General features: G+C 38.7%; 3 protein-coding genes across 5 annotated transcripts; all 3 read left to right on the top strand.

Annotated features, from left to right (window-relative positions):
* The first annotated feature begins 874 nt into the window (after positions 1–874).
* On the top strand, positions 875–7,264 carry rnf185 (ring finger protein 185). 3 transcript variants are annotated; one of them, XM_079523631.1, is made up of 7 exons: positions 875–1,038; positions 1,327–1,627; positions 2,509–2,527; positions 2,849–2,961; positions 4,769–4,823; positions 5,377–5,494; positions 5,607–7,264. In XM_079523631.1, exons 2-7 carry the CDS (start codon positions 1,443–1,445, stop codon positions 5,702–5,704), a joined length of 588 nt encoding a protein of 195 aa, XP_079379757.1. In that variant the 5' UTR covers positions 875–1,038; positions 1,327–1,442; the 3' UTR covers positions 5,705–7,264. The 3 variants fall into 3 exon arrangements, with proteins under 3 accessions (XP_079379757.1, XP_079379759.1, XP_079379758.1); XM_079523633.1 differs by having other exon boundaries at positions 1,340–1,627; XM_079523632.1 differs by lacking the exon at positions 875–1,038 and adding an exon at positions 1,046–1,235.
* Positions 7,265–12,928: 5,664 nt separating this feature from the next.
* LOC306939416 (uncharacterized protein) lies at positions 12,929–13,916 on the top strand (the record flags this gene model as incomplete). The annotated part of the gene is made up of 3 exons (XM_079524004.1): positions 12,929–13,169; positions 13,341–13,585; positions 13,842–13,916. 3 exons carry the CDS (start codon positions 12,929–12,931, stop codon positions 13,914–13,916), a joined length of 561 nt encoding a protein of 186 aa, XP_079380130.1.
* Positions 13,917–14,796: 880 nt separating this feature from the next.
* On the top strand, positions 14,797–21,834 carry ess2 (ess-2 splicing factor homolog). Its single transcript, XM_079525153.1, has 10 exons — positions 14,797–15,257; positions 16,390–16,558; positions 17,481–17,567; positions 17,893–18,059; positions 18,153–18,270; positions 18,371–18,504; positions 18,788–18,890; positions 19,668–19,780; positions 19,873–19,988; positions 20,971–21,834. Exons 1-10 carry the CDS (start codon positions 15,105–15,107, stop codon positions 21,239–21,241), a joined length of 1,431 nt encoding a protein of 476 aa, XP_079381279.1. The 5' UTR covers positions 14,797–15,104; the 3' UTR covers positions 21,242–21,834.
* Positions 21,835–23,205: the final 1,371 nt, after the last annotated feature.

Below are 23,205 nucleotides of genomic sequence, written 5' to 3' on the forward strand. Positions count from 1 at the left end.
AGAGACTTTGGGTGGCCTCACTGGCCTGGTGGAAGGTCACGGTGGAAGGTGAAACATGCATGGTTTGTTGTTTGGACTTTGGAGTGAGCTTCGAGGTTGTGTCCTTGATGTGTTGCTGTTCAAGGATGGGCCCCATCTGCCACAACATGTGACAGTGGTTGAAACACTCCTTTATTGGTATGAACAAACACATTGTCATGGCAAGAGTAAAACAAAACAATAAAAACTAAGAAATGTATGTAGAATGAAAAGGGAGTAAAGAAATGTATATAAAAAAAGAGCTGCGTCACATCATCACATTGCAGTAGAAAATATTTGAGCTGCAATTGTTCATATGTAGGCCTATTGCTTGCTGCCATTTGTAGAAAAAGTTTTAGACTACATTGACTGGGGGGCCCGCCGGCCGCCGCCCACCTCAGTTTAGCATGGAGCCGCAGATATACCAGTTACCATCTGTGGCCACGAGGAGGCACTGCAGGAGTCCTGACGGCGGAGAGGCTACTAGGATTTAGATATTTTATTTTCCTGAAATTGAACCGATAATCTGACAAAGTTGCAATGATTAAAAAATATTTGTTTAGTTTACAGATGGATGGAGCCCGCATACCATAGCATATTAGGTCTAACGACCACAAGTAAACCGGAATAAGACTATTGATTGATTTTTCTTTTGTGATAAATAACTATAAATGTGAGTGTACTTTCCAGAGACTCTTTAGCGTCTGTATACCTTTGTTATCCCACGGGGAAATTCTATTTTATTGGGCCCCTCTAAATAGAACGTCTGTGCGTCTGGCCCATAGAGTATATAAAAGGAGGTCTGGCCAGTCTGGCCCTACACTTTACAGCAGCATTCACACTTCACAAAGTTCACAGTTCACAGCAGGTGGTACTTTTTGCCCTGTATGGTTCAAACTTGCTGCCTTGTGTCTTCCGCAGGAAGCTCTGCCTAGCAGACAGAAGCAGGGCAAAAAAGACACTAAACAACATACTACTGTACGCGTACCACTCTGCTCTGGAGCTGTGATGCAATCAGCTGTAAGGACAATATTATGTTAACTTACTTTAAAAGCTTTAGATAGTGTGTCGAAGAGAGCGTGCGTTACCCAAGACGACAGTAGTGATCCGTGTATATTTGGTTTGTTTTTAATCACACAATTAACCAACAAAACAGCGAACGAAAGATCCGTTCTAACCCGTCGTCTGCTAACGTTAGCAGTATTCACAGCGTTCAAGTATGTCGATATAGTAGTTTGTTTAGATAACCCGTGTGTGTGTTGATTAGCAACCCTGCTTAATTCTCTTCTTTGTTGTGTTCACCTTTAGTCATAATCCTCAGGAACTGGAAGGAAGCAGCATTCGTATGCACATATTCTGAAGAGCTGGGGGTCAGCTGTTAGCTGTAACACTCCACGCATACCTCTTGTTGTTAGTGGATCTAAATGGCGAACGCCTCTCCAGCCTCTGGCTCTGCTGCTGCGGCCACCGAGAGCCCGAGCCCCGCAGGATCCAACAGCTCGTCCACCACCGGGGGGGACGGAGGCAACCAGGACAGCACCTTTGAATGTAACATATGTCTGGACACCTCCAAGGACGCAGTCATCAGCCTTTGTGGACACCTTTTCTGGTAGCTACTAAGCCTTACTTATTTGTAATCATTCCCTGGTCTTTATTTACTGTTAATTTCTCAAGGCGGATTCAGCTCAAACGTTTTTTTTTGCCAATGTTCCCAGATTGATTTACTGTATCTGCTGTAACAGGCCAGAGTAGATCTGATAGTTAAGTTAGCCTTGGATCAAGAAGACTATCATTGATTGATTGATTGAAGTATGTATTAACAGTTTGCAGAATGGGTACATTTCACACGAAAGACTGTTACTGTGGACGATACTCTGATAAAGCATTATACTTGTTTACAACAGGGTCCACCATTTTCAATTCATCAGAACATTTAGAGATGTGCAAATATACATAGATCATAGATGTATTTGATCGAGTCTGATCTTTACTTTTACTTGCAAATGTCAAAATCGATAAAATACGTGGTATGATAGTCTTGATTCAAACCTAAAACACAGTCTACTCTAGGCTTACTGGATACAGGAAGTGTGGGCAGTGGGCGCATTTATAAACGATAGCAACAATAAATACTGTGTACAAATATATTTAAATAATATAAGCCTAACCGACTAGTTAAGTTATTATGCCGGTAGTTATATTATTAGCAAGACATTTTATATTCATAATGTATGCAGCTATGTATACTACATCTGTAGCAAAATAGAAGAACACATTGTTTAAGGAAATTGGGTTAGATTGTATTGTTAAGATCTGGTTAACACAAGCTAGTTTAGAGAAAATTTGTATGTATATGTAAGTATGATGATTGAGGATTATTACAAATGATTCCATTTGCATAACATAACCTGTTTTGTTTTGAGCTGCACGTTTTCCCTAATTAAACATTATTTTTCTCCAACCCTCTTCTTTCGTTTGCCTCTCAACCAGTTGGCCTTGCTTGCATCAGGTAAGTTGATAGATGACTTGTTCCCTTTCCTAATTCCCTATCCACCTATTTAATCACCTAATTCTTAAGCCCTATATGCTTCATTGTGTGATGAATAGTGAAAATTGACGATCTACAAGCTCACATTGGGTTACACCGTGGTGCGTCGTGACTCGTGAGCTTGTAGATCTGCTATTTGTTTCACTATCAACAAATAAATAGATTCTAATCTGAATTATTTATTTAATACATCAGGTTTAAAGTGGTTTAAAAAATTACAATACGAAACATTAACAGTGAACTATCTTTTACTGTTCCTTTTCTTGTTCATGTTTAATTCAGTGGTTGGAGACTAGACCAAACAGACAGGTGTGTCCAGTATGCAAAGCTGGCATCAGTAGAGACAAAGTTATCCCTTTATATGGACGGGGAAGCACAGGCCAACAGGACCCAAGGTGGGTAACGTGTACCTTTCTTTTCCTTTTTGAGTGGTGCAGCCACACCAATGAACAGCAATGTGTGTCCCTATGTCGGTCGGTCTGTCTGTTTAGGGCAGTGTTTCCCAACCTGTGTGCCGCGGCACTTTACTGTGCCGTTTGAAATGGCCAGGTGTGCCGTTTGATTTGAACAGAAGTAGCCTCGGTACCCAGGCTTTTATATTCATTGAAAACAAGTAACTCCGACCCTCCCCAGACAGCAATACATACTGCAGGGCTCAGTGGGCTTCCATGCGGTCCGTTGTTGCATCGTTGTTGTTGCCCATCCCCACCAGTCTAACGACCCTCGGCCATAGAAATGCTAATGTATGGCTTTGTTTACATGAGGAGATCACGCCTGGCACGTACTGTATCAAAACCACCGCTTGCCTCTGTGCATTCCCAACCTTGCGTCACCAGGCTTTAGTTTCAGTGCGTTCACACGGGCAGTTGCAAAGGTACAAAACGCGTTGTGAGTTGATTATGTGGAGCCTGCTTTTGCTGGTGTCGATCTTTTAAGCTGACCTACAAGCCCACACTGTGTTGCAAAAGCGGCTGTGGTGGGCTTACAAATCGCCGGGGCAGAGCTGCATAACAGTAACGGCAGACGAGACGACATTCACAACAGTAAAGAGAGAGAAGCAGAGTAGCCGCGCCAGGTCCTTCATGTTTCACGTTCGCTGTTGTCATACCGTAAATTCATAATTATATAAGTTTCTCAAACGTAACTTTCAAGTGAACTTTATGGAAACTTTAGGGAGAAGTATTTCTTGCCTGGCTGCGGTGAACAGACACGTGTGATTCAGCGTGTCACACAGACACTAGCAGTGAAGACGTTCTTAACATTCTGTGTGCACTTACTGTGCACAGCATGCACTCAAACTTTGTTGATCATGCGTGACGTGATGGAAGCATTTGTGTTCGCATTGGTAGGTCATGAAATAAAATATATTAAAAATATATTTGTTAAATATATAAAACTAGCCATCTTGTGTATGAGAGCTAATATTTTATATATATATATATATATATATATATACACACACACACACACACACACACAGACAGTATATATATTTATACATACATGCACACACAGTATATCATATAAACACAGTATAAAAGTATACCCCCCCCCCCCCCACATCTAGATGTGCCCTGGGATTTTTTGGCTATGAAAAGTGTGCCCTGGCAGAAAAAAGGTTGGGAAACACTGGTTTAGGGTACCAACAGGTGACAAAGTGGGAAGCAGATTTTCTAGTGTTAGTGTAACACGAGCACAGAGCACAGTGCAGTACAGACTACGGTGTAGCACCTGTACTGATGCACAGGTGCATGATGAGAGGCAGTACAGTACGGTACAGACTACATAGTCCAACAGCCAATAGTCCGACAACCAATAGTCCGACAGCCAATTGTCCGACAGCCAATAGTCCGACAGCCAATAGTCCGACAGCCAATTGTCCGACAGCCAATAGTCCGACAGCCAATAGTCTGACAGCCAATAGTCAGACAACCAATAGTCAGACATAGTCCACTCATGCCACTGAATCTCATGTATCCAGTACAAGGCTCTAAATCTCATGAATCGATTAGTTAACAATTACTCTCATGCCTCAAATTCGAAGCTGACCACATTGTTTTATCATTTTGTGATGTATCAGATTTTTATTTTGCTTATCAATTGTTGTTTTTCAGAACTAGACCTACAGAAAAATCTTTGAATTTTTGTATTGTATGTTAATGTAAGCTGTTCTTGTCTGATCAACAAATAACTTTGTTATAGAGAAAGAACGCCTCCTCGACCGCAAGGCCAGAGGCCTGAGCCAGAAAATCGGGGTGTAAGTACTATGCCTGATAATCTACCACTGTAACATCATCATTAGCCACATACTATTATATTGTTTTCCAATTCCCATGGGTGCATTTATATCATCACATTTACAATAATATTTAAGCATTTTGACCATGGCATTTTTGGACATGTTAAAATATTTTCAAACATTTTCAAAATGAGCAGATGTACAACCACACAATGTGCCGGGATCACACGTGAGTTTGTAGATTGCCTATTTTCTTCGGGATCTAACTCTGCAATGTTAGCTGATGAGTTGCATTATCCATTCATGATGAAACTCTTACATTGGATGATGCTGCAGATGCTGTAGTGCAAACTTGCACTCAATTCATTAATAAAATGACCATTCCCACTGGGATCTATTAGATGTGGAGACAGGTCCCTTGAGAATGACTACACATTGCGTTGGATATTGCGTCACATCTTACGTTGTGAAATAGTTTCCTCAGATATTTTATACCTGTAGATGTGGCTAAAGATTGGTGAAATGTGTGAACTTGATGTCACCTTATTTATTTGATTAACTTAAATTTCAGGGATTTCAAGGATTTGGTTTTGGAGATGGGGGATTCCAAATGTCATTTGGGATTGGTGCCTTTCCATTTGGTATTTTTGCGACAGCCTTCAACATCAATGATGGAAGACCTCCCCCAGGTATTCATGTTTTACACAATATTATATTGTTTTTGAACTCAACACATCGTGCAATATTTTACCAAGATATACAATAACCTCTGTTTGTTTAACTCTTAATTGCTTCATACAGCTGCCCCTGGAACACCTCAACACATGGATGAGCAATTTCTCTCTCGACTTTTCCTATTTGTCGCTTTGGTGATTATGTTTTGGCTTCTTATTGCATAAATAAAAAGAGGGCATTTTCTTTGATCGGCAAAAAAAGTCTGACATTATGTCACATCATCACATGCTCACATCTACTTGGTTCTTCTGACATCTTAAATCTTGAGCATTAGTTGATTTGTATTTAAGCATTTGAAGACCCACAGAGTATTATTTACACCACTAACTGAAATCCAGCAAACTATACCAAAAAGAAAAAAAAACCCACAAACTTGCATGATGTGTCAGTGCCCACAAAGTTGGCGAGTCATTGGGTTATTGTTACCAGCAAATTCTTGATTGGTTACGAAGCCCGAGCTTTTAAATAAGTGGATGTAGACCAGTGGTTCCCAAACACGGGACCCATTTGTGGGTCGCTGACACATTTTATTTTTTTATTCATTTTTTTATTTTGTTTTTAATTATTATTATTATTATTTCTAAACAATTTCACAAAACATTACCAAAAAAGCAAAATCTTAGATTTTTTTTCATAAAGAAATGAAAGATAAATCAAAGAAATTTCATAAATTAGAAAACGAGTAGTGAAAATAGCTGATCTACATGCTCACAATGCGGCGTTGTGAGCTTGTATAACTACTATTGTCACTAGTTTGGGTCCCGGGCAAACATCTAATCTCTCTTTTGGGTCACAGGCTAAAAAGTTTGGGAAACACTGGTGTAGACAATCTACAAGCACACATCTGCTATTTTTGTCGCAGAGCACCGGCACACAACAAACTATAAATCAAGCACACCGCATGAAACAAACAGTGATTGCTACCAAGTTACAGATCACAAACATTGTCATTTATGTTTACTGACTATTTGTTGGAATTTAAACTATATGAATGAAAGAAATAAGAAATGTAAAAACTTTGACTACTGTATATGGATCACCCAGGCAGCTGACATCAGTGGATGACTGATGCAACCATATGGAAATGTGCATATTGAAATTATTCAACCAAAGTTAAATATCACTTAAATATATTTGGGTAAAATGTATATATATTTTAATGGCAGTGTTTTCTTTCTATAGTTGAAATATGCCCAGTAGCATCAGTAGCTAGCTTTCATTATTTTATTTTCCAACAGTTAAAAGATTAATTGGTGTAATTACATGTAACAAGCATGTATAGCAAGATAGGCTGCGACCTGCTCTTGGTTTGTGCTTGAAAATTGTGGCCTGAAAGACTGCCCGACCAACAGATAAATTAAAGCTGTGTGGATGCAGCAATAATGTGATTGAACAAAATATTTTTGTAACGAAATTATGCATAATGCCATATTTCTTACTGTAAAATGTGTCTCTCCAGTGTCAAATGAGACCAAGCAGATTCAGTTTTGATCTTGTACATAAGTCGATGAAAGATTTATATTTAAAACAGTATTCTCTCCAAACCGTGTAATCATTATTTTGACTATTTCCTTGCTGTAATTAAATGTAAATTATTGTAGCATATCATACTTTGAAAATCAGAGATTCGATGAAGTCATATTAACAGTTTTCTAAATGTGAATTTACTTTGTTAACAGCATTCTATGTACTGTAAATAAAGATAATATTAATCATAGACAGTCCTAATGTGCAAGAAATCATTGTCTTTTGCCTGTCTGTCTTTGGTGTGCCAGAGCAGTGGTTTTCAATGTAAGGTCCTTTTGGGGTTTCCAAGTAAGTTTTTGATAGTTAGCAACCAAATGAACCCTTTAAAAGTTTTCTTGGGCTTTTTCTGCCTTTATTGGATAGCGTACACTATGGTGACAGGAAAGGGGGAAAGAGATGGGGGGGGGGGGGGGGGGGGTTGACACGCGGCATGCCGTCAGGAACCAAATGAACCCTTACAGGTCTGTAACTCAGATGAGCCCTCAAATGGACTCGTATGATCATTGATCATCCATTTGGTTCCATTTACACTCTGACTTAAAACTGGGGATTTTACAGTGTAGGTATAGAGAAACATTTTATCAATTGGGTTAATGCATATCAAACGGAGTCCTGCTAGACGAACATGATAATAAACATGTCTTTCTCTCTTCATGTAACTGGGTTTATTTGCGTAAACAGCATAGTCACATCAGTTCTTCAATTGACTTATAATGGTTAAGCACTTAAACCCTATTTGACCAGGGTCCCACAAGGGGTCTATACTTGGTCCTGTCGTTTATTTTAATCTACTACACCAAGCTGCTATTTTCACCAAGTGTTTTCCGCAAGAATAGTGATTTTATGTTTCATGTAGTTAAATCACAAAGGATGTCTTGACCGCTTCAAATTATTCAGTGTATGTAAACCATTTCATATACTGTGCCTTTCCCTCTGCAATGGAGGAGTCCTGGTCAGCATAGACATGGGGCTATATCTTGCACCACCCCTTAACCCTTATCCCTAAACTAATTTGCCATTTTTTACCATTTAAAAAAACCTCACAGTGTCTCGATGTAGATCGGCTAGTTGAACTATTTTAAAATGTTTTTTAAAAATAGTAAAAAATGGCAAATACGTTTAGGGATAAGGGATAAAGGTGGCGCAAGATGGAGCCCCATAGCCTATGGTCTTTGTTGACATTCTCTTTTGGCCCATTTCCTTATCCAGTAAACTCTACTGCATTAGGAAATTCTTCTGTTTATTTTCAACACAAAGCCCAAGGGTCAATTGTGCCCATTGTGCACAATGGTCAAAACCACATATCTTCATAATATATACAGTATATGAAGAAAATGTACACGTAATTTTCATTGTCACCATGGTAAGCACATTGGTTTGTAAAATGTTTCTCACATATGCAAATGAAGCCTTCATAACTAATTAGAAGCTTTGATTTTAGTTTACAACTGATAATTATTTGACCAGGCAATTACAAATCACTCTGCAACCAGTATACTATCAAGTCCACTGTTAACATTGAGCTACTGCAGTATGTATTTAGAGGCGCATTGCTCTACCCACAGAGCATTACTTTTCACACAAACATGTTAAAGATTGCACAATGATTGTCAGTTTGTCACGTATTATTGGGTAGGGAAGGTAGAACTTGGAACCAGGTCTTGGAACCTCCTGGTTCAATGGCGCATGGCTTCATGTGGAAATATCCTTGAGCAAGACACTACCTAACTGCTCCCGTTGTGTAGGTTGGTGCCTTGCAATCACCATATGTGTGTGAATGGGTGAATGTAACGCATTGTAAAGTGCTTTCGATAAAAGCACTACAGAAATCCTGACAATTTCTTATATTCATTTGATAGTAATAATCTGAGCAAATTTCCTCATTAGCCATTTCACTATGGCATAAACAGTTAAATTGTTCAGTAGTGATCTTTTCATTTGTCAAACCACATTTTTGTTGGGCTGACATGCACCCTGCAATCAAGTTCTGCCTATACATGTCAAGGATGATCATTATCAGCAGTAGCAAAGAATAAGGGTTTACTCTGTATTATTGTATACAGTGCAAGTGCATTATGTATTTAGTAGATAAACAATCTCATAAATTATCTGACCAAAACGGGCACCGTATTATAGATGACTGTGTTATAAAGACATGCATTGGATTTCTATGTATTCCTTTCTGGTCCCAGGGGTGAACTATTTGTCTGACCCACCAAATCCTCTTCCAAGTTCTTATTGCCAGCCTCATCTTCAGCAAGTGTTATTTGAACTTCTGTTGTATTTTCCTCCACAAGCTCGCAGGCAAGGTTGTAGAAAGCAGAGAGGGGCAGATTCACCCTCTGCCTTTCCCGGTCACATGTTTGCTGTTCCTGATTTCTCCTGAAGCGTTGGCTTCTGGCATAACAAAAAGCACATACATTCTTCACGTATATTGAAACTAATGACATACCATGTCATTCTTTAATCTTCTTTTTTATTTCTGTGCACAGACATTCCCAAAATTGGGATGCCAGGGTTAAAATTGTTCATCTCTAATGTATATTGTGACACTGATTCAAATGAGCAATCCCATATTTACCTTTTACAGTCTTTAATCTTTATCTCATTAATGGTAGTTTGAGTTATCTACTGTATATGAGCATTATTTCTACTCTATTTTATGCATGGTTCTTTCCCTTTTATTTTTAACCACACTGACCTCTTATAAAAGAAGCAAAATGATATGCCTGATCCCAGCAGTATGATGACGGTCATAAGAAGTGTTCCAAGGACATATCCTGTGAAATAATGATGTTGGTCAGAAATTACTACAGTGAATTGCACATTAAATGTGAGATGTTTTTTTTTTTTAATATAATCATTTATTTAACTTATTTTTAATTCAAACTATTTAATGAGGCAAGTCACTTAAAAACACATTTGTATTAATTCTAGCATGGCCAAGCAGGGAGTCCATCTTGGCTGAAGTTTGGTCACCCACATGGGAGACTAAGGTTTGCATACCAAATAGGACATGAAACTTACAGATTGCAGCATTAATATTATTGGTGTTACATTTAGCAAGTATTTATAACTTGTATCTAGAATATTAGCATCATAACATAGAAGAATGTGGTAGAGCCTACACCGGAGGCACAAGATTCATACCAAGTACTCCTAAGTCCTTTTTCTTTGGTCTTGTGTATGCCTGTGGATGAATTCCAACATCTGTAGATCTATCTTGATTGTGTCCTGGGATCGGGGGACCCTCACTGTAAGGCCATAGTTGGGGGGATTCTTGAATTCCTGTTGTATTCTGGCCATGGTTCGATGCTACAAACATGAGAACATTATGAGTGTGTGGGTGTAAATGTCTGGGCCTACTGAGAGAACCATTGGCAGCAAAAAATGGGTACAGACAATGTCTTGATAAAGGAATTGAAAATAACAAAGTTATCATTGTTTATCTAACAAAAGCTGAAAGCACATAGGCTATATCCTGATGGGGATGTTTCTAACTTCACAAGTTCACAACTGACTTGAGATTGAACATTGGCATGAAATATGCTTGTGTTGACACTGAGCAGTGTACAGAGAGGGAGGAATCATCACTTCAGTTTTACACTTTACTGTTACATTCCACCAATTCATAAACAGGGGTATAAGGAGTTGCATTTAGGATACCTTTACAAACCACGTTATTATATTATTGATATAACAATCATAATAATAATAATCATAATAATAAATTATATTTGTTACGCACTTATATTTAGTAGCACTTTGAAAGAGAAAAATGTTTATTTTTATCTTAGATATTTGGTTACCGGCATTTATATTTGGTTATAAAAGTAATCCATTATTTTAGCTCATGTTTACCTGTGCTAAGGTCTTGCTGAAGTGATGAATTGTGTACATTGGTTTGATTTGGCCAGATGGATATCTTCAGCTTATCACTATCTAAGCCTTTATAAACAGAAGAATATTCTGATTAGTTTAGTTGTACATGAAAATGTGACAGATCATTGTATTTCTCTTAAATCATAATCATATATTAAAGCTTGCATTTATCTCCAGTGGTTAATAAGGTTTATCTTAGCTTATTATAATTTGCTTATCTCTTCTACATCATAACAATAATTTATACCTCATCAAGATCATAATGCTTATTACTATTATACTACTACTGTACTACTACTAGGCTACTTACCTTGGATGCTTGATATATCACCAGTCAGTGTGAGGATGAGGCACATTAACTCCTTCAACATTTTCCAATATAGTGAGCGCCACATTGCAAAACAGCAGTATCCAAATCAGTGATCATACACTTTTCTTCAGCACATGGTACTTCCTCCTCTCGAGTGTGACAAAATGAAAAAGACAGGTCTCTTTGGTGTCTTGTGCATTCTTTAGTTGATGCCTATAGTCCCACCCAAGTTTTCTGTTGGCTCATAATTTTGTTTCGTTTCTAATATGTAGCTGGATATTATGATTCTATTGGGTTTTAATAAAGGATCAAATATCAATACATTGATTGACTTTATTCTCCTGATGTTTGCCTCTCTGTCTATAGTGCAGCATTTGGACTACTAAACTACAGTGGAACTCTAGCTGTGCTACTACTGTAGTCCTATGAAGGAATGAGAGGCATTGTGAAAATACATCATTGAAATATATAAGTTTTATGAACCATAAACAATAGAAAACAAATAATTATTTTGGAAAGAAATTGCATAGTCAAAATATCCCATTTAACAGAAATTGCAGTCTCCATTAGACAGTTATCGTTTTCAAGGATGTATTTTTGCGCCCAATATTGCAATTCCAACAAAGCAAACCTTTATCATACTAATCCCCAGTAATGACTTGTGAACCAGTCAATGTGATATAATTCTTTCTATTGAGAAGCACAATAACTACGGATAACAATCTCAAATGCTCAATAAACTATACATCAACAATCTGGTTGCTATTAAACCCAAGTGAAAGGGACGGGATAGTGTTTATTGTTATCTGTTTTCAGAAACCCTTACGAGAGGAGCTTAAGGCAGATTGTGAAAATCCATTAATTCTGTGGAGAAAAAAGGGTGTATTGCCTTGTATGAAATAACAGGATTTGTTGGGAAATGAATACAACCTATAATACCTGGGCAGAGCACAGAAAGACTGCTTCACACAGATAAGCACACCCCATGTTACAGTGAATACAAACATGGTTATATGTCTTGTCTACATATTTCATAATATCTTTTCTCAGTCAAGTGCTTTGTTACCACTAATATTTTCAGTATTAATTCTTGGAGGATGAACGACTAATGTGTGTGTATAGAAGAATGCGTTGTTGTCACCTCTGTGTGACTCTTTATTTGATTTGGTGACTATGTACCTGATAGTTTACACATAGCATTGATAAAGCCAAATGGGAAAGTGACATTAAGAAATATATTTCTTCTAATCAGGTTTTTCACCACACCGAAGGGTTCATCTTTAAGCCTGGGCTTCTAATACCAGGCAATCCCCTTTTCTCTAAAACCACAACAATACGGATCTTAGAAGCTCTCTACTTCTCATTTTATGTAGGCCTAGTGAAATCTGATTTCTTTTTGAGAAAGGAATAAGGCAAGATTAGTTGGATCTGCTGTCCTCTCTAACCCCTACACAAAACTGCCCAGATTAGCAAGGAATTAATTTTGTGTGCCTAGTATAGGGGAGATTATGTTTTTACACTTTTTTCCCCCAACAATTTTACTATAAGGACCAGGCAGTCTGTAGGACATGGAATAGAAGGCAAGGATAGGCTGGACCTGCACTATCTAAAATTGTTTCATTTAAGGAGGTTGCAGTTGGTTATTATATTGTGAAAGAACTGTCTGGAGATGGATGGATTGATTAAGACAGAAAAACAGAAGTTCCCATTTACAATTGAAAATATACTGAAGAAATATCCTAACAACACTAAAGAGGAATGCCGACAGAGTGGTGCTGCTGGACAAAGGGAAAAGACAGGCATCCCTGGGAATACTGCTGAAGGGCAAACAGAAGTTCATCACACTTGCATATGCTGCTGCTACTGTAGCAAATGTGGAGAGGTGTTCCAAACGGATTTTATTCATGAATGTAAGACTGAAACTTGTTTTGCCTTGTAGAATAACACATTACAGATTATTGCTGTTTTGTTTTGTTTTTTCTCATGTTTTTTAGTTCATGTTTGTGTTCATGTTGGATTAACTGATTTCAGAGGTGATTCAACATTAAGTCTGATCTAAAATCAGGTCTCTTGTGTCACAGCATGCCAGTATGGATGGTCTAGTAGAGGGACGTTCTCAGACGCTTGTAGGTGGGGAGACACTCACAGAGAGGGAGAGGAGCTGTCTGTCAGTCAGCTCCAGAGACGTACCCGGCGTCACCGCACAATTTTCACAGAGGATCAATTGGATGCTCTGGAGGAGCTGTTCCTTCAGAATCAGTATCCAGATGTGAACACCAGGGAAAAACTAGCACAGAGCACGCACTTAAAAGAGGAAAGAGTCGAGGTAAGATTGTTATCATAATGATCTTAAGAATGCATTTTAATACTTCTTAATTGTTCTTCTTCATAAACACCCACAGCTCCAGGGGAAATGTTTAATTCCTTTCAGAAGTGGGATGGGTGCAGATGTTCTGTGTATGTTATGTAGGCCTACAAGGCTTTCTTTTTGTTATCAAATCCTATTATGGCAAAGCTGCTTGGTATTGGAAACATCAAAGAAAACAACTAATTATTGCTTTGAAACATCGCTTTTCCAACAGGTATGGTTTAAGAACCGAAGAGCAAAGTGGAGGCGTCAAAAAAGACTATCATTTGATGTAGTTTCAGAAAACTGAATAATTTAAGTTTATGGACAGTGTGTGTCTGAATTACCATTGCCGTTTATGGTTTGTGTGTGTGTGTGTGCAGTATGTGTGCGTGCATGTGCTGTGTGTGCATGTGTGTCTTTTTGTAATGCTTGTGGACATTTCCTGGTGACATTGTTTTGATTTAATTTTTTTAAATGTGGAGTACGTATTCATGACACTATACCATAGCTCGCTGATGATGCTACAAGATCTGGCAGATAATAAAGATGATTTCATTTATTTTAAATTGTTGGTTTCATTTTGGAGTTGTTGAAAACATTTGCCACTTACAGAGCAAATAAAAATATATCTGAATATATATATATATATATATATATATATATATATATATATATATATATATATATATATCTTCTACCCCGCATTTGAACCCGTTTTGGTGTGCTGTGCTGACATTTTTTCAGGCGAAATTCAGATCCATCCTGTGTCTGAGCGACCTTTGACACAATCTAAATGTCTCAAGAGCAGGGTGACAAAATACAACCACCCCAAGGCCCAATTGTATTGTATTAACATACTCATTATACAGCCTACAGACTGGACAGAATTACAATTTATTTAATATAAAAGTGCCACTTTAACTTTTCAATGTGCCAATATGACATCCTCTGCAGAGTGCAGAGCCAAGGACCCCCGTATGTATGGCCGATTAATTAATCAACGACGTTGGTAAAATACGCTATTTTCATCACCCCCCCCCCCCCCCTTTATAATAAAAAATATAGCCTAGTTCAGAACTAAAAGCATCTTTGTCTCGGATTTGTCTACTATATAAATAGAAATACCCGTTATATATCTGGTAAATAGTTATAGGGTACATACCACTTTAAGAATCAGATTATTATTATCTTCCGCTGACGTCACGCACGAACGTAGCGTTGATGTTTCTCATGAGGAGGCAGCCACGCTTTTATAACACACACTGTTAGTGTTTGATTACAATCACGATTTTATCTTAAGTATTGTTAGCGACGGTAAGATGTACATATTCCAGTTAAGGGCATAGTTAAGTCTGAGAATCGTATCGATTGGTAATTGTTTTTCTATTCGGCATTCAAGAGGGACCACACCGAGCTAGCTAGTGTGCTAACTGCTAACAACAACGTCGCATATTAATTAATAAGGTATTAGTGTAAATAGCATCAGTACTGTACCATGGAAGGGAGTGCCAGCGTCAGAAGATCGTTACAGTCTGGGACACTTGTCCCTGCAACTTGTGCCACCACTGTCGCCCTTCGACAGCAACCTGAAGAGGAGAGCCCTGGGACTTACAAGAGAAAGGTTCTGGACGAAGAGGTGTACATAGAGGTATGCCTGGCTGTTGAAAGTGAAATGAAATGAAATGATTACTATATTTACCCAGGGTATCTGGGCTAAGCTCAAGAACTTGTTTCCAGCCAGGCCCTGCTCATAGAACATTTCATCGTAGTGGTTCAATGCCTTGTTCAAGGGCACTTCAGCGGTGGTCATTTTAACGTGTCGGACCGCTGATTCGAACTGGCGACCTTCCGGTATCAAGACCGCTCCGCAATCCGTTCGGCCACCGCTGCCACAAGTGGCAGCAAGTGGCTTTTCCTTTCCTTTGAGCAATGAATGGCACTTTGTTGGCTAGATTGCTGTTATTTAGGAGTGATTCTCAAATAATATTTTGATTGATTAAATATCGATTGAATACTTTATTAATAGTTTGGAAATTGTACAGGGGTACGGTTTACAAAGATTGTTAAAAGATTAAGTTCACAAAAAGGCTGGTTTCCATTGTGGACTGGTGGTCCCGTGTATTCAATTCATAAACACATTTTAACTAAGACAGAATAATAAACATTGATTACATTATTTCAAGGAGATACTGTACGATTTTACACACACACACACACACACACACACACACACACACACAAAGTTACACACACTGTAAACGTCTCTGTTAAAGTGTACAAATTAGTGTACTAATTGGACCCTGCGGCCTGCACACTCGGAGGGTTTACTGTACAAATGAAACCATTTTGCTTGATTTACAGATTACAGTACATCTAGGTCTAGGAGTTGCAGACACATAAGGGTCTATTTGGTTGCTAAATGCTTGCTGGTGCTTTTGCCGTTTACGGTATATAGATATTATTTATCACTTATGAGTATGTACAGTCTCCACAGACTAAAAGAACAGGGTATAATTAATACGTTAAGAAAAAGTAAACCTAGCCGTCCGGGCACCTAGCCATGTTGTGGGTTCAAGTCCCGATCCTGATGACCTTTGCTGCGTGTCCACCTGGCACCCCCTCATCTTTCTTACCGTTTCCTGTCAACTTACTGTGATCTATCAAAAGTAAACAGTGAGAAAAGAAAAAGATTATATTCACACACATGCACTACAATGTCACACATGGTATATATAACGCAATCCATTATCCAACTTTTTGTACTTATTTGTTTCTAACAGAGTTTAGAGAAAATCATTCAACGTGATTTCTTCCCTGATGTAACAAAACTGCAAGCACAAAAGGATTACCTAGATGCAGAAGAAACTGGTGACCTTTCAAGGATGAGAGAGATATCCATCAGATATGGCTCATCTCTGACGAAATCTACACCACGAGCTTCAGTACCATGTAAGTAAGGTGAAGAGTGAGCTTTAAAAATGTATTATCTTTTTTAACATCTGTTTCAGATGTGTTTACTGGGGCTTTTCAGCATTCTGTTATGCCATTGCCTGGTAATAGAAATTGCAAGACTCGCCATCTCCGATTTACTTTCCGTATCTGCGTGAAGTGGGGTGGATGCCTTTTTAGGAGATGGGTAGCAGGTTGGAGTCTATTCATCGCAATGGAAGAGTGCACGTGAACGCAGCTTCTGAACCATTCTTTCGCCCCATGGTCACTGAACAAAATATTGGACCTGATCGTCACAAGCCATACAATATTCCCAAGATTTTCATACCAAATGGCTTAATTCAGAGAGACAAATCGGGAGAAAATCTACTTTATTATTTACCTTTCTCTGTCCCAGCAACACAATCTCGTGGGATAGGAGTCAGACGTTTGTGAGATTTGCAGTCTGACGCCGGCACCCACTTAGATCATTTGTAGGTTTTGCATGTCGCCACTAGTGGCTCCAATCAGGATGGACTATCTTCCTAAATTAACAATCTTTGGTAATAGTTACTGACACGTATCATGTTGTCAGTGCACTAGCTGGCTTCACCACCAGGCACACATCCTCCATAAACAATTTCAACCTACCAACCAATCAATGTAATTTATATTCAAACATGAAAAAGAAATGGAAAGAAAATAGCAAATCTACAAGCTCACAACCTGTTGTATTGTATATAGGCTATTTTCACCATACAACACCATTATATGATGAAATGTTAATGTTTAATTAGATAAATAAACATGACATCACTCACTGTTGCTCAAAATGTGTTTTTGTTTTTGACGATAATCAAATGTTTCAACCAAATAATAGGCCAGATATTTTTTGTGTCTTTTTGGTGAGTGCATATCTTTTCCTGTTTCCTGTCTATATCAGATGTGACTCCAGCTAGTTTTGAGACTCCAGAAGGGCGTGCAGCATCTCCCTCCTCCACATCTGGCCGAAGCGTTGCTGGCGTAAAAGGTATAGATGGGGATATGTTCATGACCTCATTTATAAGACTTGTTCTGACAAAATACAACACGATCCAAATTTGTCTGTTCCTGAGAAATTGCAACTCACTGTTGGAAAAGAGCTGAATGTAGCTGTTTTCTGGGGGGGGTGCACGCATCCCAACAGCTTACTAACTGGTCTAGTCCATTTCACATAATGATCTGTTTAGTGTTTATCTTCATCGGAAATAATACATTTCTTTATAATTTTACAGTCATAAAGTCATTGCATTTAGGATAAGTAAGCAAAAAGCTTTACAGTATTCCTTATATTTTCATTGATTGTGTACTTTTAGAAAAGAAGGATGACGAGGAAGAGAAAGAACTGCCTAGTCTGGATTGTTTCCTTGCCAAGAATACCAGTGAAGATAATGCCTCATTTGAGCAAATAATGGTGCTGGCAGAAGACAAGGAGAAGTTGAGACATTCATGGTTATATGATGCGGAGGCTGAATACAAACAGGTATATATGCATTGCAATGCAAGATAGTAGCACAATGCACATTTTGTTATATATTTTTTCACCAAAGCTAATTGTTTTTGTTTTTCCTCCTAGCGCCACGAAGAAAATCTTGCCTTGCCATCAGCAGAGAAGGCAGCCATTGATTGTGTCAAAGCCGGACTAGAGACCTGGGAGTATAAAGCAAAAAATGCTCTGATGTATTATCCAGAGGGTAAGGAGACTTGGTACACTGTTTTACACAAATGCTTGTTCATGGCAGGATCCAAAAGCAAATCTGTAAACTTTATTTATTTGAACAATCTTAACAATAGGAGTGAAAGATGACGATGCTCTCTTCAAGAAGCCAAGGGAGGTAATCCACAAGAACACACGTTTTGTTGTAGACCCGTTCAGCAAAGCCCTCAACAAAAGCCAGATTCAACAGGCTGCAGCCCTCAATGCACAGGTAATTCTCAAGAGCCATAATGATGTCCGAGGGCATATAAAGTAAGATGGATTTAAGCTTGAGCTTTCCTAATATTATATTTTAATGAATACATATTGCAATGTAAATGCAAATATGTTCTCTTAGTCTTTTGAAAGGCGAGTGCAACATTTACAATTGCCTTTAATTGTTGCAGACCTGTTTTGGAAGTGCTTGGATAAAACTTCCTGCATATTTGTATGCTATGAATACAAAATAATAGGTAAATACTAACTGAATCTATTTTACCATGTTTTGTGCACAGTTCAAACAGGGTAAAGTAGGGCCAGATGGGAAAGAACTTATCCCACATGAATCCCCAACAGTGAATGGATATGGCTTTGAAGGAGCACCCTCCCCTTCTCCGGGTAAGTGTGCTTTAAACATTATATCCAACACTGTACTAATAGGGTTGCAAACGAATATTCCATATTCGAAGGAATATTCGAATATAAAAAATAAAATAATGATCGACTACCGGTATAACAAATTTTGGTTAATCACACAATGTCACTTTAATTGATTAAAAAAATTATAACGGGTCAAGCTGAAACGGTGATTCATTTGGTAGTGAAGGCAGACAGTTTACAGGGAGACTGAATGAAAACGCAATGTAGTCTTGAGTTAAAGCTCCCTCTGTGACACATTTATCTTGTAGCCTACCTTAATTTGATTTAAACCAAAAACAAATGCATTGCTTAGATTATTTCCCATTTCATGACGAATTAAGGATTGTTCTAACTTCTATAACAGGCAGCACAATGAGCACATAGTTGGAGTGATGTGTCTCTGTTCCCCAGATAGTCCCGGGCTTAAACTAAACCATTACAAAAATTAGGCTGTAAGATTAATAAGTGACTCATTCATTTGATCTCGCAAGAGAGCGCACTTCTCAGCACCAACCGCGGCTGGCGCATATAGAGAACGAAAGAGCGAAAGTTTTATTACATATTAGGCTACAATACAATATTAGGATACAATTAAAATTATATACATTTGCCGTTCGAATGAGTCGAACACACGTGGTGTTTTAAAAGGAATATTGGTGCAGCACTAGTACTTAACAATGACATGTAATTTCTTTGTAGGTCTTGCTTGTGCTTTTTAAGACTAAAAGATGTTCCCAATTATGTTTATTTCCACAGGTGTAGGCGCAGATTCCCCTTTAATGACCTGGGGTGAGATAGAAAGTACCCCTTTCCGTCTCGATGGGTCGGACACCCCATATGCTGAGAGGAACCATGGCCCGTCATTTAAGGTATTAAACTAGTGGTGGTTGATTCATCAAACATTAATTTAAAGTGAATTGTCAAATTCATAAACTAACATTGAGATAATATTTGTAAAAAGATTCCAGAGCCAGGAAGAAGAGAGAGATTGGGTTTAAAGATGGCCAATGAAGCTGCTGCCAAAAACCGTGCAAAGAAACAAGAAGCACTGCGAAAGGTCACAGAGAACCTTGCAAGGTAAATAGTTTTGATCAAGTACAAATAATGTAGTCATACAAAAGTGTAGACCTTTACACCAACACCACCTATAGCATTGTTTTGGGTGTTATAAGGTGTCACAAGTAGTAACACAGAGAATGCCCTTCTTCAGAGACTGCCCTTCTTCCAAGATCTACAGTCTGACATAATGTTTTTGTAGAAACCTTCCTCCAAAAGACTAAACTTGCTCCTGAGGGCGGGAGATGCCTTAAAAGTCACTCATTTTAGTGTTCTCAAGATCTCAGTGCTACACTTTATATCTTTATATCATATGTTTTTGTCTTTAAACAAAGTTAGTTATAAAAACTAAGTTTTGCTTAATAAGAACATCTCTGTTAAATGCACTTCTCTGTCACCCAGATCGAATGTGGAAATGCTCATAAATGCTTCTCAAGATGAGTTAATGTCCAAACCTTTGAAACATTATCTTTATTTGCTATAGGGGCTAAACCAGATTTCAGTTGTTGCTTTGCTATAGAGGCTAAACCAGATTTCAGCTGTTGCTTGTTTTCTGTTGATACTTTTAGAATAGCTAGTATAATGTAGTGTTGCCATGGCTCGCTCTTCTGCTGTTGTTTTCTGTGGGTTAACTTATCTTCCTCTCCTAGACACTACTGTCACTTCTCTTTCATGAATAGTGAATGTAATACACTGCCCTCTTGTGTCCATACAAGATAATAATCTTCATCCATTTCCATTTCATGTTTATATCCTCTGCAATTTAGTAATTAATTATTGTCTAGCATTGATGCAGCGTTGTTATTTTGAAACTGTCAGTGTCGAATAAATTAATTCTATGTATTCGTTGATTACTTTATTACTACATATATTGTAAGTATTTATGTGATTTGGCAAAATAAAAATAATAATTTGTTAGTATTAGTTGTTATAGCACTTGTTATAGCACAAATGATGTTTCATAATGATTTAAACTAACAGACCAATACACTCTGTTTTGCAGTCTCACTCCAAAGGGCCTGAGCCCAGCCCTCACCCCTGCCCTGCAGAGGCTTGTAAATCGGACATCTAGTAAATACACAGACAAAGCACTAAGGGCAAGTTACACCCCATCCCCCTCACATAGAGCTGCGACTCCTTTTGGTGGCCCATCCACACCCACAGGCACGCCAACACCGACCAAAACTGGTACCCCTTCCTCTCAAGACCCAGCCTCCATCACAGACAACCTACTGCAGCTTCCCAAGAGACGAAAAGCCTCAGACTTTTTCTAATAAGAGTTTACCTATACTCGGAAGTATCTGGACTAAATTACTTCTTATGGTGTGATCCACCTTTGCCCAAAACCTAGAAGCACATCTTTGTTCGGTTGGATGGAATATGTAATTGAACAGGGACATCTGAAACGGTGTACTTATTTATGTTATTGCTCTGATGCTTAAAGGACAACTTTAGTTTTTTTCAACCAAGGTTCATGTTTAGGTTGTTATTAGAGAAAGTAAAAGATGAATGTTAATTTTTTTTCATTTGCTGCTTTCTTTCGTTTTAGCGATTTTAGCTATTTTTGACAGGGGGGCAGGGGCATTCGAACATGGGGCTAAATATGTATTTTTTTTAACAAAATTTGATAGCGATTTTTTTTTAAAATTATTTACTATACTAGACCCCAGGAAATTACATGGTTGAAAAAAACTAAAGTTGTCCTTTAAAAGTAGGCCTCTGTGAATTTTTTCTTTTTATTGTAATTTTGTTTTAATTCTTACTAATCTTTTTAGGTCTTGGAATCATACATAGAATGTGCAAACACAAAGCTGAATTTTGTACATTTGTCAGAAATTATAAAGACACCATAATGTTTATAAGATGCCATAGTTGCAGTGCATTCTTTTTTGCTTCAGTATACAGTCCTCAACCTCAGTTCACTGATTGATTGATTGATTGACTACTTTATTAACACGTTTGTTAAACAGTACAGCCTAGTACAATCAAAAAGGATAAAAAGCCCCAGGGGGTTTGTTTCCCTTGTACTGATTTTAGTTGATCCATAAAGTGATAGGGGCTTGGTATTGGCAAAGATGTCCCAATTTGATTTACAGTATAGTCTCTTTACTAGGTACTTTTACTATGATGCAGCCTGTTAGTTGCAGTTTGAGTTATTTAAGTTGAAGTCTTTATGAAAAACTATCCTTAATCTCAAACTGTGCTCCTGAATTGTCATTTTTCCTTAATTTCTCCTGGATTGGGGATATCCGTGGCTTTGCATGGCAACCCGTGTCCGTATTAAACTGCGCATGTGCGACGTGATGAAGTCATCACATACATTGTACCATTTTTATACCTTTGCGTGATCCCCCCACAGTTAAGGTTAAGGCACACTGGACGCGTTTTTCGGAAAACCAATGGAGAAACGCTGCTAAAAATCAGAAAAACGCACTCTGTGTGCAGGCTGCAGGGACCTTTACCGTGTGGGGGTCCCCAGAACATCCAGACCCCAGGAACGCGCCCAGGGGGCTGGGCCGGTTAACGGTTGAGAAATGACAGTTATACCGCGTGGGGGTCCCCAAGGGGTCCCTGTACTGTACTGTCACCCGAAATCACGCAATGGCTGCTAAAAACTCAGCTTCCCATCATGCACCTGTGCAACAGTGTGAAGCTCAACAGTGCCAACTTGTCATCTGTTGGTACTTTAAACGTGCACGCATACAAAGGGAGTGTGGCTACCCCAGACCACACCCCCCAAAATCTCCTGAATTCTGACACTCCAATGTTGGCAGCCCTGGTTGTTACATATGCCTATGTGTGTTTGAACAAGGCCTATTTGTCCAGAATAGTTCACACGGGTGTGAGTCCCTTGCCACTAAAGATATAGATCAGATAGACAGACCATCATCAACCATTGAAAAATGGTTGATGATGGTCAATGGTTGATGTGTGAAGTGAGTGGTGCAACTCCGTGTGGGGGTCCCCGGAAGTTCCAGAACCACAGGAACGTGGCCAGGGTGCCGGCCGATTCTGGCGAGCCGCCCCGTGTCCGGAACGGTCGGGAAATGACAGAGTTAAGGTGGTTGCACACTGGACGTGTTTTTCGGAAAACCGATGGAGAAACGCCGCTAGAAATCCAAAAAACACGCTCGGTGTGTGGGTACCTTTACCGTGTGGGGGTCACTGTCACATCCAGACCCCCAGGAACGTGGCCAGGGGGCCGACCCGGTTCCGGCGAGCCACCCTGTGTCCGAAA

This window comes from Electrona antarctica (assembly GCF_951216825.1).
Source record: "Electrona antarctica genome assembly, chromosome: 16".
Taxonomy (NCBI): domain Eukaryota; kingdom Metazoa; phylum Chordata; class Actinopteri; order Myctophiformes; family Myctophidae; genus Electrona; species Electrona antarctica.

Excerpts from the sequence above, each read along its gene's own strand:
- rnf185 (XM_079523631.1), top strand. The coding sequence starts at position 1,443 with ATGGCGAACGCCTCTCCAGCCTCTGGCTCTGCTGCTGCGGCCACCGAG. Across the intron at positions 2,962-4,768 it reads ACAGGCCAACAGGACCCAAG|AGAAAGAACGCCTCCTCGAC; the intron begins GTGGGTAACGTG and ends ACTTTGTTATAG. Across the intron at positions 4,824-5,376 it reads CTGAGCCAGAAAATCGGGGT|GGATTTCAAGGATTTGGTTT; the intron begins GTAAGTACTATG and ends CTTAAATTTCAG.
- ess2 (XM_079525153.1), top strand. The coding sequence starts at position 15,105 with ATGGAAGGGAGTGCCAGCGTCAGAAGATCGTTACAGTCTGGGACACTT. Across the intron at positions 16,559-17,480 it reads ACCACGAGCTTCAGTACCAT|ATGTGACTCCAGCTAGTTTT; the intron begins GTAAGTAAGGTG and ends TGTCTATATCAG. Across the intron at positions 18,060-18,152 it reads CGGAGGCTGAATACAAACAG|CGCCACGAAGAAAATCTTGC; the intron begins GTATATATGCAT and ends TTTTCCTCCTAG.